The sequence below is a fragment of the Lepidochelys kempii genome, chromosome 7 (genome assembly GCF_965140265.1).
Source record: "Lepidochelys kempii isolate rLepKem1 chromosome 7, rLepKem1.hap2, whole genome shotgun sequence".
Lineage (NCBI taxonomy): Eukaryota > Metazoa > Chordata > Testudines > Cheloniidae > Lepidochelys > Lepidochelys kempii.
The window spans coordinates 98,693,888-98,708,307 of record NC_133262.1 but is presented as its reverse complement, the minus strand read 5'-3'; the positions used below and the strand labels follow the sequence as shown (position 1 = coordinate 98,708,307).

Genomic DNA, 14,420 nt, shown 5'->3' with positions numbered 1-14,420 from the left:
ACTCCCCTCTCTCATGAGGGAAGGAAGAGGCACCAGAACTTTTGTTTGTTCAAAGAATTCCCCCCCGACCCCGGCTCCTTGGGCATCCACTGAGGGCGGGGGAAGGGGGAGGGGAGGACATTATAAAGGAATGGAAGTGGGGTTTGGAGGGTACTTGAGGAAGCCCTTGCCCTCCCACCCAGTTTGAATTCACTATGCACCCTTCTCTAACTGTACCCCTCCCACACCTCCAGCAACGAGTTGGGTTCAAAAGACACTTATAGCTACAGTTGTACCCTCTTGTGCCTTGTACCTCCACAGTGAATTAGTTTCCAATGTATAAGTATTTGTCATATAGCAAGAGGGGGTGTATTCACTGGAGCTCATTTAGAAGTTATGGGAAAGTTTAAAAAGCTATTCAAAATTCCATTGTACCTGTGACTGTTCCTGGTGTTACAAATTAGCTATTCTAAGTGATGCTGAGTTGGGGAAGTCCTGTCTGGCTTGTGTGACACTAGCACTGATTTTGTAAGCTAACATATTTTGCTTTGGGCAAGTCATAGCTAAGTCTCAGGCTGGATATCTGTACAATGTTCCTGCTGATCTTCTTCCCAAATAGCATATAAGTGGCTTCTCTGACCTTCGTTGATATAGACCAGCTGGGGATCTGGCCCATCATTCATAAACATTGCTTTGCTCTTCTCTGCAGTGCAAACGTTTTGTTGCACATTTAGGGACTACACGTTTTTGTAAAGGACATGGCAGACATCCAGTTCTACATTGTCAATGGAATTATGACAGGACGTTAAAAGCTGCTTGGTTTATGTGCAATTCATTATTTAGTAATTTTAACAAATGTGGTGTGATAAATCACACCAACAAACAACTATTTCACCCTTTGAAAAAATACTGTTTTTTGTAAGTGTGGACGAGAATAGGTTCTACCCAAAGACCAGTCAATAATTTTGCATTGAGATTAAGCCTTTTTAAATAAAAACCCTTTGAAGCTATTTATTGCTGAAATGTACACTTTTTAATTTTAAGCCAAATTATTCCTCTTTACAATTACTCACAGAAGACATCCTATTGCAACATGGCAGTCTTAGCTGCAGAATGGAAAATAGATCCATACGTAAGCAGCTAAAATTTGCTTTAAAAAGGTAATTTTGTTTTGTTCCTATATTCTCTTTTCAAATAAAGATTGATGTTATTTTCCTTTTTTATTATATGTAGATACAATATAGAAGATGATCGCGTCTCACTTTAGACCTGCAGAAAAATATAAAATATAATTTTAAGTAATAAATATTATATGGCAACCTCAAATTTAATAAATAATGTATGACTAATTCAAAAGTCTTAAACTGTGAGCTGCAAGGTAAGCACTAGTTAATCAACCAAGGAGCAGCATTATGTGAAATGGGAATCTCCAGAGGCTCAACTTAACCCTGAGGGGATGGGAATTAATTCTGGTCATGATCCAGTAAAGCATTTCACTGTGTACTTAACTTTAAGCACCAGAAATACACCACTCTGTAATTTCATACCATAGGTGCTTAAATATTACATACTTCTGCAAATGATAAAAGCGAATGGAGCAAAGAGTCTCTCATCTCATAAATTTCACAGTTAATATTTACCAAAGGGGAGTTCCAACCTTTTACAGAGTGCGGCAGGTTACTTACCAAGTGACGGGCGACATTTATATGTTAATACCAGTGATCCATGGAATCATAAACTTTGGACTCATTTGGATTCACCTGTCTTCGTCTGTGAACGCTGCAATAAAGAAATTTTTGGATTGAAAATGGGTATATTTGTTTTGAGCTTTCGTGAGCTACAGCTCACTTCATCAGATGTGAACATCTGATGAAGTGAGCTGTAGCTCACGAAAGCTCATGCTCAAATAAATTGGTTAGTCTCTAAGGTGCCACAAGTACTCCTTTTCTTTTTGCGAATACAGACTAACACGGCTGTTCCTCTGAAACCTATATTTGTTTTCTAACCGTGTATGTAAAAACATTCCACTTAATAGACTTCTCAGGCATTTTATATGAAAGAGTCATGAAGTTATGACTTTTATCTCTTGTATTTGAGCACTTCTAATTAGATCAGATGTTAATAACCCAGTGCTGATTACCTGCAGGCAAATTTTGCCCATCAAACAATATTGCTAGAATATAATGTATACATTATTTTGCACACAAAGTCAAAATGTTTCTTGAACATTTAATTTGAGATTTTTACACTAGTAACACGTGATGTCATAATTTTATTTTTCAGAAGCCAGTAGCAACTAGAGATGGATCAGACCTAGCAGCCATCTTGTCTATCCCCATGTGATGGATTTTCAAATGGGCGTTTTCTGATCTACTATTAAATGTCTGAAGTGAGCAGTCTTTACTGCCTCTTTTGGGAGATTATTCAAATTTCCACAACATAGCCAAACTGTTAGAAGTTTTTCCTTTGCTCAACAGCATCCCATTACTCTTACTTATACTTTCTTGGACCATGCTAAAAAATGATCTCCTCTTCTGTTTATTTCTTTGATATTTGTGTATACCCATGGTTTTCACATCACCTTTAGTCATTGCTTTGCCAAGCTACACCTGAGTCATAGATTAATATGCTTTATGGCCAGAAAGGACCATCATGATTAAAGGTGCAAGTTTGTCATGGAGGTCACGGATTCCATGACTTTCCAGGATTCTGCAGCGGCCAGTGTGGACTGCCCAGGGGTCACCTGTGCAGCTCAGGCAGCCTCTGGGCTAGCCACATCGGCCGTTGCTGGGGCAGTCTCAGGCCACTGCCCTCCACAGCCAGCAGCAGCAGGAGTTAGAGTGTGGGAGGGGGCTCAGGGCAGGTGGTGGGGCATAGGAGGGGGTGAGGGCTCTGGGTGGTGCTTACCTTGTGGGGCTCCCCAGATGGGACAACATCCCCTCCCTCAGCTCCTAGCAGATGGCTCCACGCGCTGCCTCTGCCCACAGGCACCACCCCCGCAGCTCCCATTGGCCATGGTTCCCAGCCAATGGGAGCTGTAGAGCTGGCACTCGGTGCAGAGGCACCACACAGAGCCAGGTAGTGAGCCTGCCAGCCTCTCCAACCCCGCCCCACAGCACCTGTGGGGTTCCCGGGCTGCATGCCGCCTCCCCCATCATCAGTGGGTGTCCCAGGCCGTGAGCCACTGCCCACCAGCCCCACAAGCACCTGCCTCACCCCCCGGGTTGCCGCCCCCCAGCACCCACGGTACCCTGGGCCACCCCCCCCCCCCAAGATTTAGTCAGGGGTATATAGTAAAGTCATGGACAGGTCATGGGCAGTAAACAAATATTCATGGCCCGTGACCTGTCCATGACTTTTACTTAAAATACCTGTGAGTAAAACATAGCCTTAATCATGATCATCTAATCTAACCTCTTGCCTTGCATAGGTCATAGAACATCACTTTGTAATTCCAGCATCAAGCTGACCTTCCTCTTCAACCTAACCTGATTCACTCAGGTGTGCTACCTTCTACTCATACAACGAGTACAATTGGGCCCATATGGTTAGGAACAATTAAGTGCATCTAGCATACTGCCTAAAATTGCACCGGCTATTTTTCCCTCTTATCACTATATAAGTAATGGATTTTTCATGGAGGACCCAAACTAAGTATTGACCAGCATTGTTTAGCTTGTGAGACTAAATGAGATCACAGTCTTGATGGTATCGCTGCAGACATACATAAATCCAATATAAATTCCATGGTCACATAAAAGAGATTCCATTTACAGGTGAAATAAGATTGAGCTCAAAAGTACATTTCAACATCAAAAGGCAAACACTGACTGGAAAATAATAATTTCTATGTAAGTGTTGAACTTAAATTGAGTATTTTAGAAGAAAAGCATTTGCTGGAGGCGGAAGTCTTCAGAGAGCAGATGGTGACATTGACTCCATTTCTTGTGTCAAGGAAGTTCTAATGCACAGGGCTTATTGTTTTTAAAATGTGACATCTGTTTTGAAAATAATACAAAATGTGATTTTGTAAAACTGGGATTTTACATATGGTTTTACAAATCATCACTCAGTAACTTCTCTTTCCCGCTGGATACAACAGAATTTAAAGTAGGCTTTATCACCCCAACGTAGCATCTGGTATGTGATCTCTGATCACACTTCTAGTTTCTGTAATTTTTCATGTCTGTCATAATGCATTTCATCAAAGTCCTCTTCCACTGCTATTGTTTATCCTTATGAAAAATGTTGCAAGCATTTGTCCCACATTTAAAGAAATGGGAAGAGGTTTTGGTCACATGGAACATTATTTTATCTGTTTAATCAAGAGTGAAAATTGTATCTCCTAAACCCAAGATATTTTTTTTCTTTTTGCACATATGGCATGAGCTATTTATGTCTGGAAGTTTGTATGTGATGATCTCCAGAAAAGCAGAACTTTAGCACAGTCAAGTTGTCCCTGGTTCACTAAAGTACAGTTATGCAAGATGAAAATCACATGTCATTTTGTAACAAGTAGGCATATGAACAATGTCCTCTTAAAGAACTTGTAATTATTTAATAAACTTGATTTTTACTTTTTAATTTGTGGCTCTCTAAATATCATAAAATACTACCAGGGTGGCTTCAATTACATTCTTAGGGTCTAGTCTCCCTCCAATACATGCACATTTTCTGTTAACATTAATGGGAATTATACATGCATGATGCCTATCAAGGAAATATAGACCCATTAGTCATGTTAGCATTATCAGATTAGTTGGACTGCAATTTATGCACAGTAGGGACTAAAATCCAAGATAATGTAATGTTAGTGTAGGTTTCATATGAGATGTATGTTGGTCAGAAAAGATAAGTGATAAACCACAGGATAGACCATTCAAAGGGGACTGTACTATGAACCAGATTTTTTTAAATGGCTGTTGTTGACAGTGACTATTTAAAAGACTAATAGCTCACCAGTGTAGGATCATGCAGTGTTCCAAATATCCCTGCTTCTTATAGAGATGCTCTAGCAACATAGGCAAAAAAGGCAAAAATCTTGTTGATTACCAAGCGCTACATGTTTACAGACACATGCGTCTGACACTTCTCACTTTCCCGAGGAAGTGGTAACATATGAAGAAATGTGGGTGTTAAAGCAAAGTGTCAGGTGAGTCGAGTAGGAAGCAAAAATCCTTCAATTGCCCATTTTACTGTTGATTGACTCAGTCCTTTATTTGTAAGTAAGAAAAGAATGGAAGACATGCTGGTTAAAAATTCCCATGAGCAGTAGTAAAGGTGATTTCTCGGTTTAATGGCATCTCCATCAGGCTTCCTATAGTGAGAGCCGGTCAAATTATTAATTATGCATAATATTAATTGAAAATTATAGCTCATTTTTCCTGTTTGCAGTCTGATCTGTATTTCTACTAATATATTTGTTTTTCACATCTATCCACTAGATAGTTCAGATGAACAATTATCAGCTTATGGTTTCTTCTCAAACTAAGTATTGGCCATTCATTATTTCTGTGTGATGGTCACTTAAATCACATGGTAAATAATAATACGATGACTTAAATATTGTAAAATTCAAATGATGAGTAGTGAATAACAAATAGTGATACCAGTTCATAGATATACACTTGTGTAAATGTGAACATTGTTGTTTGCTTGAAGATTTTCTCCCATCATTCAGACAAATAAACCCCTTTCATGTGGGTCTTCCCAAATAGTGAATAACAAAGGAACAAAACATGATCCAATTGAATAGGAGTTTCAACAAGTGGTCACAAACACTGTTTTGCACTATTTACCTAGCTCCGATAGTTAAGAGTCTGTTGGCATTAAAACTGGGCCAGATCCTGGCCCCTGCTACATTCCCTTTCCATCAGTTTGGCAACACAAAGGGAATGGAAAGCTGCCCTGTCATAAATTTGCATAAGGGAATCCCTGGATGGCATAGAAAACTACTTGCTTCTGCTTGCACCTTGTGTAGTGATTGCAAAAGGAATGCTTTATGAAAGATATATAGAGATATAGAGATATCTCATTGATACATAAGGTGACAGTTGATTTTGTTACAAATTCAGACTAAACTTTAGCATTTAGGGCCACATGTTCAAAGTGGGCTTTATCTTGCCCTCTTCATCAGCACCTGTAATTCTGCACAGAGAAGGTCATGTCCTGAAATGGTGTAAATTGAACTCCTCTTCACTAGCTTCAATGAATCTGTGCCAATTCAGTTTTGAGAACCTGGCCCACAGATTTTTGTGCGTACAAAGGAAAAACTATCCCTTCTATTTATGTATGCAAATGGGCTTTCCACATGTGCATGGACAAATGTAGGGTTTTAGGCATGAAAGATTCTCCACCCCCAAGATTGCCTTTATTGCAGTTAAAGTATGCCACATTTAACAGATTGTGGGAGAGCTGGCTGTCATTGCTTTTCCCATGGTCATGGAGAGCCTGGCTTCAGGCAGACAGGTGGCCTTTCATTTTTCTGCTATCCATGCTGACGGCAGCATGGAGCCTTCAGGGAGCAAGGGGAAGTGGCGATGGCTGGTAGGGAAATGAGGGGGAGCGTGAGGGACAGGCTTGGGGTTGGGGCAGAGAGGAATAGAATGGGGGAGCAGGGGCTGGAAAGGGACAGAATTTCAGAGACCAATAGGCACAGGGGCAGAATAAGAGGCTGCCCATGGTTCTCCCAACAATCTTACTACGCTTCTGTTTCTGTGATGGTAACACCAAGAGGCCCCTGCTGTGATCAGAGACCCATTGTGCTATGTACTATATAAACGTTGGAAGAACAGTTCCAGCCCTGAAGAGCTTACAATCAAAATCGATGAGAGAGAATGGAGGGCTTATTACCCCCATTTTACAGGGAACTGAGACGCAGAGAAAGTTGGCCCAGGGATCACAGAACTAGCAGAACTGGGAACCCCGATCACCCAAGTCCCAGTCCAGTGCCTTAACCACTACTACCTTGGTCACTCCTAGTTTCCCAAGCATATCTCCTAGTTTCCCAAGCATATGTGTCTGCCCTTGTTCTCTGCAACTCCCCCTGGCTTCTGAAGTCTTCAGGCAATATGTTCCTGCCTCCCCCAAGCCTGCAACTACTGATGGGGCACCTGGGAGGGAAATCTAACATTTTTCACTGTTGAGAAATGTCACATATGAAGATGCACAAAACGTAGCAGCTGTGAATTGCAGGCACAGATTTAGTCTGTTTTCTAAAGTGTAACCTATGCTGTTTGAGTGCTTTTGCTCCCATTCCCCAGATGTGCACTTCGGGGATAGTAGGTAGAGTGTTTTTTTTCTGGTAAACTTTCACTAGAAGTTTACTCACCTTCAGAGTGAACTTTTGCCATTTGGCATTTGCTTGCCCATGGGCCATCTCTGAGTTACATATGATTGGTTAGGACAGTCCAGGAAGGGCTGCTGCATAAAGCAGTTTGATTTAATTCAGTTTTGCATTTAACATATGGATTGTGTGCAGATGCTACATGGATGGATGCCAGGCAAAATAAATACATATGAAAAATGAAATCAATGAACAGAGGCTAGAGTTTTTTTGTTGTTTTTGTATTGGAGCTGGAGTGTGAATTTTTCAAGCTATTTAGGAAGATGGAAGGATATTTCATCATCATCAACAACAACAGAATCACCCTTTCACTGCTTGTCCTCCACTGCATCTGCTGTGTCGCTATCATCCATTCATAACTGAATGACTGAAATCAATGTTGGGATGATACAGCACATATGCTCAGTTTAGATGTGCTTGGAATATTTAGCAGGAGTTAAGTAACATTCTGGACTTTGGCTAGTTGACAGTGTCCCTTCACAGGGAGACTGTCAGACCCAATCAACCTATAAAATATAAAACACAGTAATCTATACGATTGTGTAATACTGGTACAAGTGTTCTGAGTTATTCCCTCCAGTGCAATTGGTTTGACAGGGACACAAAGTGGTTAGTTACTCCTCTGTACTTACTTTACATTAGAAAAGATCCAAAGAGGCAGCTATGTTAATATATTTCAAAACACTGAGAAAAACCTTCATGTTGAAAGAAGAAATGTGAAGGAAAACTGAATGAAGGTAAAGTCCTACTGCATATAGAGACGTTCCACTGGTCTCTCCTTCTGTCAGAGTGCAAGTGCACATCCCCATAATGTCAGGGAGACTGACTTGAGAAGAGATCCCCTTTCTTTTAATCTAGAACATTTAGTTACCATTCCACTAATAAATGATTGACAGCTCATTCACCTGCACTTCTGAAACTCATCGCTAATGCAGATTATTTTACACATTCTAATTGCTTGCTCTGACATGCTGCCTATGGGGAAATGTTTATGTCATGTAACAGCTTCTGCCTTGGCAAGGGTTTTCTCATTTGCAATTAAAACCTTTTTTTGGGGAATAGCTTTGGCTTTTTTAGCATAGACATATGAAGCTTCAAAAGCAGACTTCTTCTGCTGTTTACAGTCATGTTAATGATGCTTATGGAGACTGCAGAGCTATAAATGCCATGTGAACATTACAAGAGGAAATTTCTACAGCATTGAAGCTTACATATTGATTTTTATATTGCCCTAGAAATCACGTCACAAGGTTTGAAATCAGCTTGATGAAAAATAATATTAGAAATTTCATTTGCTAGCACAAGGGATGGGGGCAGGACCCAACTTTTCATGCCTTTGCATTTGCATAATTGGCAGTAGCTATGCTCACAGGCTGTTAATTAATTAGCACTTCAGCATAAAAATTCATTCTAGGTGGAGACAGCCTGCTAAAAATAAAGTGGGAATATCCACACTGGTAGGCAAGACATTCTCCTTTCGATGATTGGATACTATGCTCATATATATTCATTGACACTGTTTCACAACTACTCCTGTTATCTAAAGCAACCAGATACAAATGTAAGGAAGATGGCCACATTAATCGAAGGCACTTCAGTGTTTCTATGTAGAGTAATGAAACAAGTGTGTGCAATAGCTTTGTTTTGGACACACACCTGGAAATTCACAAAGATCTTTCAGTGAGTGGCAAATAATTTTCTTTTTTAACAACACCTTAATGTTGTTCATGCTGTGAAGAAAAAACCTGTAAAATAATCTTGTAAAAATGCTTTCTTTGTTTAATCAATACATTTTGCTCCTATCAAATTATATGAATATATTTATGTTTAACAATGAACTGTAAATATAAGAACATTGTATTTAATCCATAACTATGAACTTAAACAGATAGGAGAGGTGTGAATATTGATGCTTTCTTATTTCCTCACTAAGCTAAGATTTAGTTCTTTTTTTTTTCAAAAATCAAAACCTTGCTAGAATATAATTATTTTGTTGAATCTTGTAATTTCATGTTTTTCTTAATTGAAAATGTTGTCTGTGTTACAGAATTTCTTTGTGTTCACATAAGTGGAACTTTGGCTATATAGATTTTTTTCATTTAAAGTCTCTTAGTTTAATGTCTGATTATGCGTGCCCTGGGAAGAGTTCATCGGACATCTCTTTGTTATGAGGCAAACTAGTAGATTGCTGCATTACTAGGAATTCAATATTTTAAGGCATCTTTAATGAAGTAGTACCCAAAATGTATTTTTTCCCTCCGTTTTCTAAGGAGACTAACTTTTGCATAGAAAAATATCACACATGCTCAAATTTAATTTTTACATGTCCTTTTCACAAAGGTAGTTTATAAACAATACTTGTTTTTCCTCAATTAGACTCTGTGTTTACTTCCTGTAATACTGTAGATCCCACTTATGGGTTTATTGTTTTTATTTTAGGATGTTTAAAGCTGGTGAGGAATTGTGAATACTGCAGACAGAGCACCTATCCCTCCATTGTTGCTGCAGTCGCTGCTAGTGCTTTCAGAGAATGAAAACGGAGTGTTGTGTACTTTGCTGCTCTTATCCCAGGGTCTGCACAATGGGAGAGCTCTGTATTTTCAAAATAATTAGTGGACAAGATGATTGAAATTGCAAGACTAATAGATATATACTCCTCTCCCTTCTCATGATAGATGCCCTTACTGAGGCTTTTGAGGGAGGAGAGCAGCTAGGGGAGGGACTGTGCTCAGCTTCCCAGCTGAACTTTCAAATACGTGAACTGAGGTTCTCAAACACATAGGGTGAAATCCTGACTCCACTGAAGTCATTGGCAAAACTCCGCTTGACTTCCCTCAGTGGGGCCAGAATTTCACGTGTAGCATCTCTAGCCCAAGGCTCAATGCAAGTAGATTTGCAGTTTAGTGTGCATATTACACACAGGTCTACTAAAGAATGACCAGACAATAGATATGCCCTACACAATATGAAAAGTCTGGAAGTAGGAGTTAGGTGCCTAAATACCTTTAGAAATCTAGCTCTTAGGTCATAGTGTGATCTTAGGTACTAGGGATGGTGTGCCATATGTGGTGTTATTTATTGCATCAGCTACAGTATTTAGGCACAACAGGATTGCTATGGAGGGAATGTCAGCCTTGACTCTGAATTTCCTTGTTTGCTGTTTCACAATCTTAAATGCCTGATACTATCTTTATCTGGATACTGGTGCTAAGGATTCTAAAATTGAGTCCAGTACAATAGTTCTTGAACAAGAATAATTTCAAAACAGATATAACTTAAGAAAAGCTCTTTTTTTTTTTCAAAACAGATATAACTTAAGAAAAGCTCCTGTGTTTGACCATGATATTAATTATTTAAAGCAAAGTTATTCAATGAAATATTTGGCTAATTCATTCCTCCATTTTTATCTGGGTTTGGGAACAATCCTATAAAAAACAAAACAAACAAAAAAGTGAGTAGACTGCCCAGTTCTTACTGTCTGTCCCATTAAGGGGAAAGCATTCTGTCTATGAACAGCTCACAGTTAAAAAAGCTGCTTGTTTCATTTACATTTGTAGTGTTTCAGAAGTATTTAAAGCACTACAAAGATAATAGCTATCTGAAGTTAGGAACAATATGGTTGTTTTAGGAAGTTGTCATGATTAATTTTTTCCACACCGATTCATTATCTACAAGCATATTTGACAACCATGTAACCTGTGAGTGTAGTATCTTGTATTTCCACATGTAATGGATGTTGGTGTAATCTAACTGTTGAAGGTGCTGCGGTTCTATTACAGTAGTGTATATTATCACAATCACAAAAGGGCTATTCAGGCTGCTCTTGAAGAATTGTTATTTATAAAGTAATGCATGGTTGGTCCTCTGCACAAAGGTAAAATTAAATCCTTAAAGTAAATAAGATTGTAACCTTCAAAATTCCAAACTTTGGGGGTTTAATCTTTTGGCCTCCCTCCAATCCCAAAATTTGGTTGTTTCATATCCAGCCCAGCATACAGGTAGGGTCCAGCTCTTAAATTAGCACCCAGATATAAATTCCAAACCATTTGCTCTGCAAAGTTTGGGTGGGTTCTTGAGCATTGATCTGGACCCATCTCTATGTCAAAGGCACCTGGGACCTGATACTAAGAATTCAATAACAATAAGTATATACAGTAGCTGAGAACCTCTTGGTACAAAATGATCATTTCTGCTGGATGGCTCCCAAAGTGGTTAAAAGTGTAGAAATAATAAGTGCAATATTACTAAAGCAATTAAGCAATTCTGTTCATGTGGCCACTGTAACACTCATTGCTATTTTATTTTCTAAAGGGTGTTGTTTCTTGTTAAGGAATGTCAAATCTGTGAAACTGACTGTGATATGTTTCAGAGGAACAGCCGTGTTAGTCTGTATTCGCAAAAAGAAAAGGAAAGGTTAACTTGCCACAAGTACTCCTTTTCTTTTTGACTGTGATATGGTTGTCTTTGGGTACAGTCCAAGATGCTGTGCTAGTGTGATGCTGCCAGTTTCCATGGTAACCAGAGACCTGTAACATGCATGCTTGTGTGATTGTATTTTGTTCTCCTTGTAGATGGAGGAGATAAAATTTAAAGACAGAGCAGTCTACGTGCTGGAAAGAGAGTTAGGGGTTCAAGCCGGGCATGCTCAGAGACTTCAGCTCCAAAAGGAGGCTTTAGATGAACAACTTTCCCAGATCAAAGAGTCTGATCGACATCTGAGCAGCCCCAAACGGGAACTTCCTTATGCAAGTGGTGCAGGAGACGCTTCAGATCATTCAGGAAGCCCCGTAAGCACTTTCACGTGGTTTCACCTAAACAAGCAAACAAAAAATGACAAAAATCTTGATGAGTGCACATTTAAGCAACAGCTTTCCCATAGCAGTACAGAGCAAACCAAGGAGATTTCTTTTAATGCGGCAATTCAATAGCGGGATCTTTAAAACTAAAATAAAATCTGATCATGGGAAAGCTTTTGCTTTTTTGGTTTAGTTTGGTTTTTGTTAGCAAGGTGAAATATTCAGTTTTTTAAAATGTATCCGACTTCAAACACCTGCCTTAATTTGACAGTGTGACATAGTATCTGCTGACAAATTATGCAAATGCTTTTCTAGTAATGTATGTGTGCTAGTTTTCCAGGCTACTAACAGTATGTGTTGTAAGCAAATGTAGAAGAACAATTTACAAAGGGAAATCAGTAAAGGTAGTGTAACCAACAGCATGCAAGCTTACAGGGTATTCTAGTCCTACTAGAACATCTCTATTATTAATATTTACATCCTGCTAAAGAGCTTTTGCTTTCAACCAGTGGTCTAGGAAGTGAACTAAATACCTACTAACCTATTCTCCACTGTTTCTTTCATATTATGCAATATCTTATGGCATTAAATTTGTCACCTTTTTATATTGGCTTTCTATGCAACTATGCCACCTTCCTGCTTCTGCATTAATTTGCTAATAGTAAAAATTTTCAGTTCACTGACTTCATATGTCTGTGACATATGTTAACTTTTTTCATTGTTGATTCTCATCAAGATTTATTTTGCAGCAGTTCTTAATTTTCTCAGTAAAAGTATAGATAATAGAAAACACAAACAAGAAAATCTCTTTTATCCTTTATTCTGAGCCTCTCCTGCACCTGTTGAATGAGGAATCCTAGAACTTCTGAAATTTCCATTAGGATCATGGACTTTAATTTGCTTGCTCTGATTAAAGTTCTGTACTTAAGTTTTATCAAACATTGGAATAATGCTAGTGAAAGAAAAAAAATCCTATAACTTTTGTAATGATAATGTAACTGCTCTCTGATTTAGAAGAATAAAACCATGTCTTCTTATATTTGTATTCATTTACAATTTGATTTAAACATTTTCACTTTTTGGTCGATTAAAGCATAAACCTTTATGACTGACCAGTTAGAAGCTACAGTAGGGCCACAACTTCATAGGAGAGAAACTTATGCAATAGTATAATTGCATGGACTTTCTATATTTATTTTTCAGTATTTATAAATATAATTTCCCTATAACAGACTACTTAGAGTGAGTCACATGTCTGAAATACTCATTTCAACAGTGGCATATATTGGAAACATTGCCTTAGTTTTCAATTTTTGTCTCTCATGTTTCCAAGTTTAACATTTGTGATTCTGTATTTGCATATACATACTTTTGCATTTGCATACTTTCTTACATTTCTGCTCTTTCAATTTTCTGTTGGTCTCATCTTGCAGTTTCAGTTCTAAGGCAGAAGTTCTCAACAAGAGGTCTGGGGCCCTTGAGAGGCTATGAGCAGGTTTTGTGGGGGGCCAGTGTTAGACTTTCTGGGGCCCAGGGGAGAAAGCTGAATCCCTGCTGTGTGGGGCTGAAGCTCGGGGCTCCCAGCCCTGCCACCTGGGGCTGAAGCCAAAGCCTGAGCAACTTAGCTTTGTGGAAACCCCTGTGGCATGGAGTCCAGGCAATTGTCCTGCTTCCTAACCCTTAATGCTGGTCCTGGCTTTTAGATGCAGAAAAAGCAGTTGTGGCACGGGTGGGCCGTAGAGTTCTTGTAGCATGTTGGGGGAGCCTCAAAAAGAAAAAGGTTGAGAACCCCTGTACTAGGGCACAGATTACATTCTCCTGTGCAATCAGTCAGAAATAGTTGAATTCAGACAAAAGCAAAGTTGTTGTCTTTGAAAAAGTTTGATTTTATGAACAGTTATTTGCAGTCGGTCTTTGTTTTAGGAACAGCAGCTGGATGAAAAAGATGCCCGGCGTTTCCAACTTAAAATTGCTGAGCTAAGTGCAATAATCCGGAAGCTGGAAGATCGGAATGCATTGCTGTCAGAAGAAAGAAATGAGCTTGTAAGTAGGAACTACCGTTACACTATTAGGAAAAGAATGTGTATCAGAATTTGCACTGGCAGGGGGACACTCACTAGAGACATTAAACTCCTTTATCACGGTTCATATGCAGAACATATTTACAGAGTAAGAGAAGAACATCTGCTTTGGAAGATTCAAGCATTAGGTAGTATTAATTCTCAGTTGATCCCCAGAGAGTGAATGGGGACATTATCCAGGCAGCATGGAAGACCTGAAGAGCGGAATGGAGGCTCTTG

The 14,420-nt window shown here is 39.1% G+C and overlaps 1 protein-coding gene across 39 annotated transcripts in view; it reads left to right on the top strand.

The window, feature by feature from the left end:
• The window catches only part of JAKMIP3 (Janus kinase and microtubule interacting protein 3), a 176,715-nt gene that overhangs the window by 91,282 nt on the left and 71,013 nt on the right, over nt 1-14,420 (top strand). For 20 of the 39 annotated variants that reach the window (XR_012160036.1, XR_012160035.1, XM_073353994.1 and 17 more), the window contains 2 exons: nt 11,896-12,111; nt 14,044-14,163. Coding sequence is in view for 37 of the 39 variants with exons in the window: in XM_073353994.1 (XP_073210095.1) it covers nt 11,896-12,111; nt 14,044-14,163 (336 nt within the window). In the remaining 2 variants the exon portion in view is untranslated. The remainder of the gene's footprint in view (nt 1-11,895; nt 12,112-14,043; nt 14,164-14,420) is intronic. The other 19 variants (XM_073354009.1, XM_073354007.1, XM_073354006.1 and 16 more) reach the window with 5 other exon arrangements.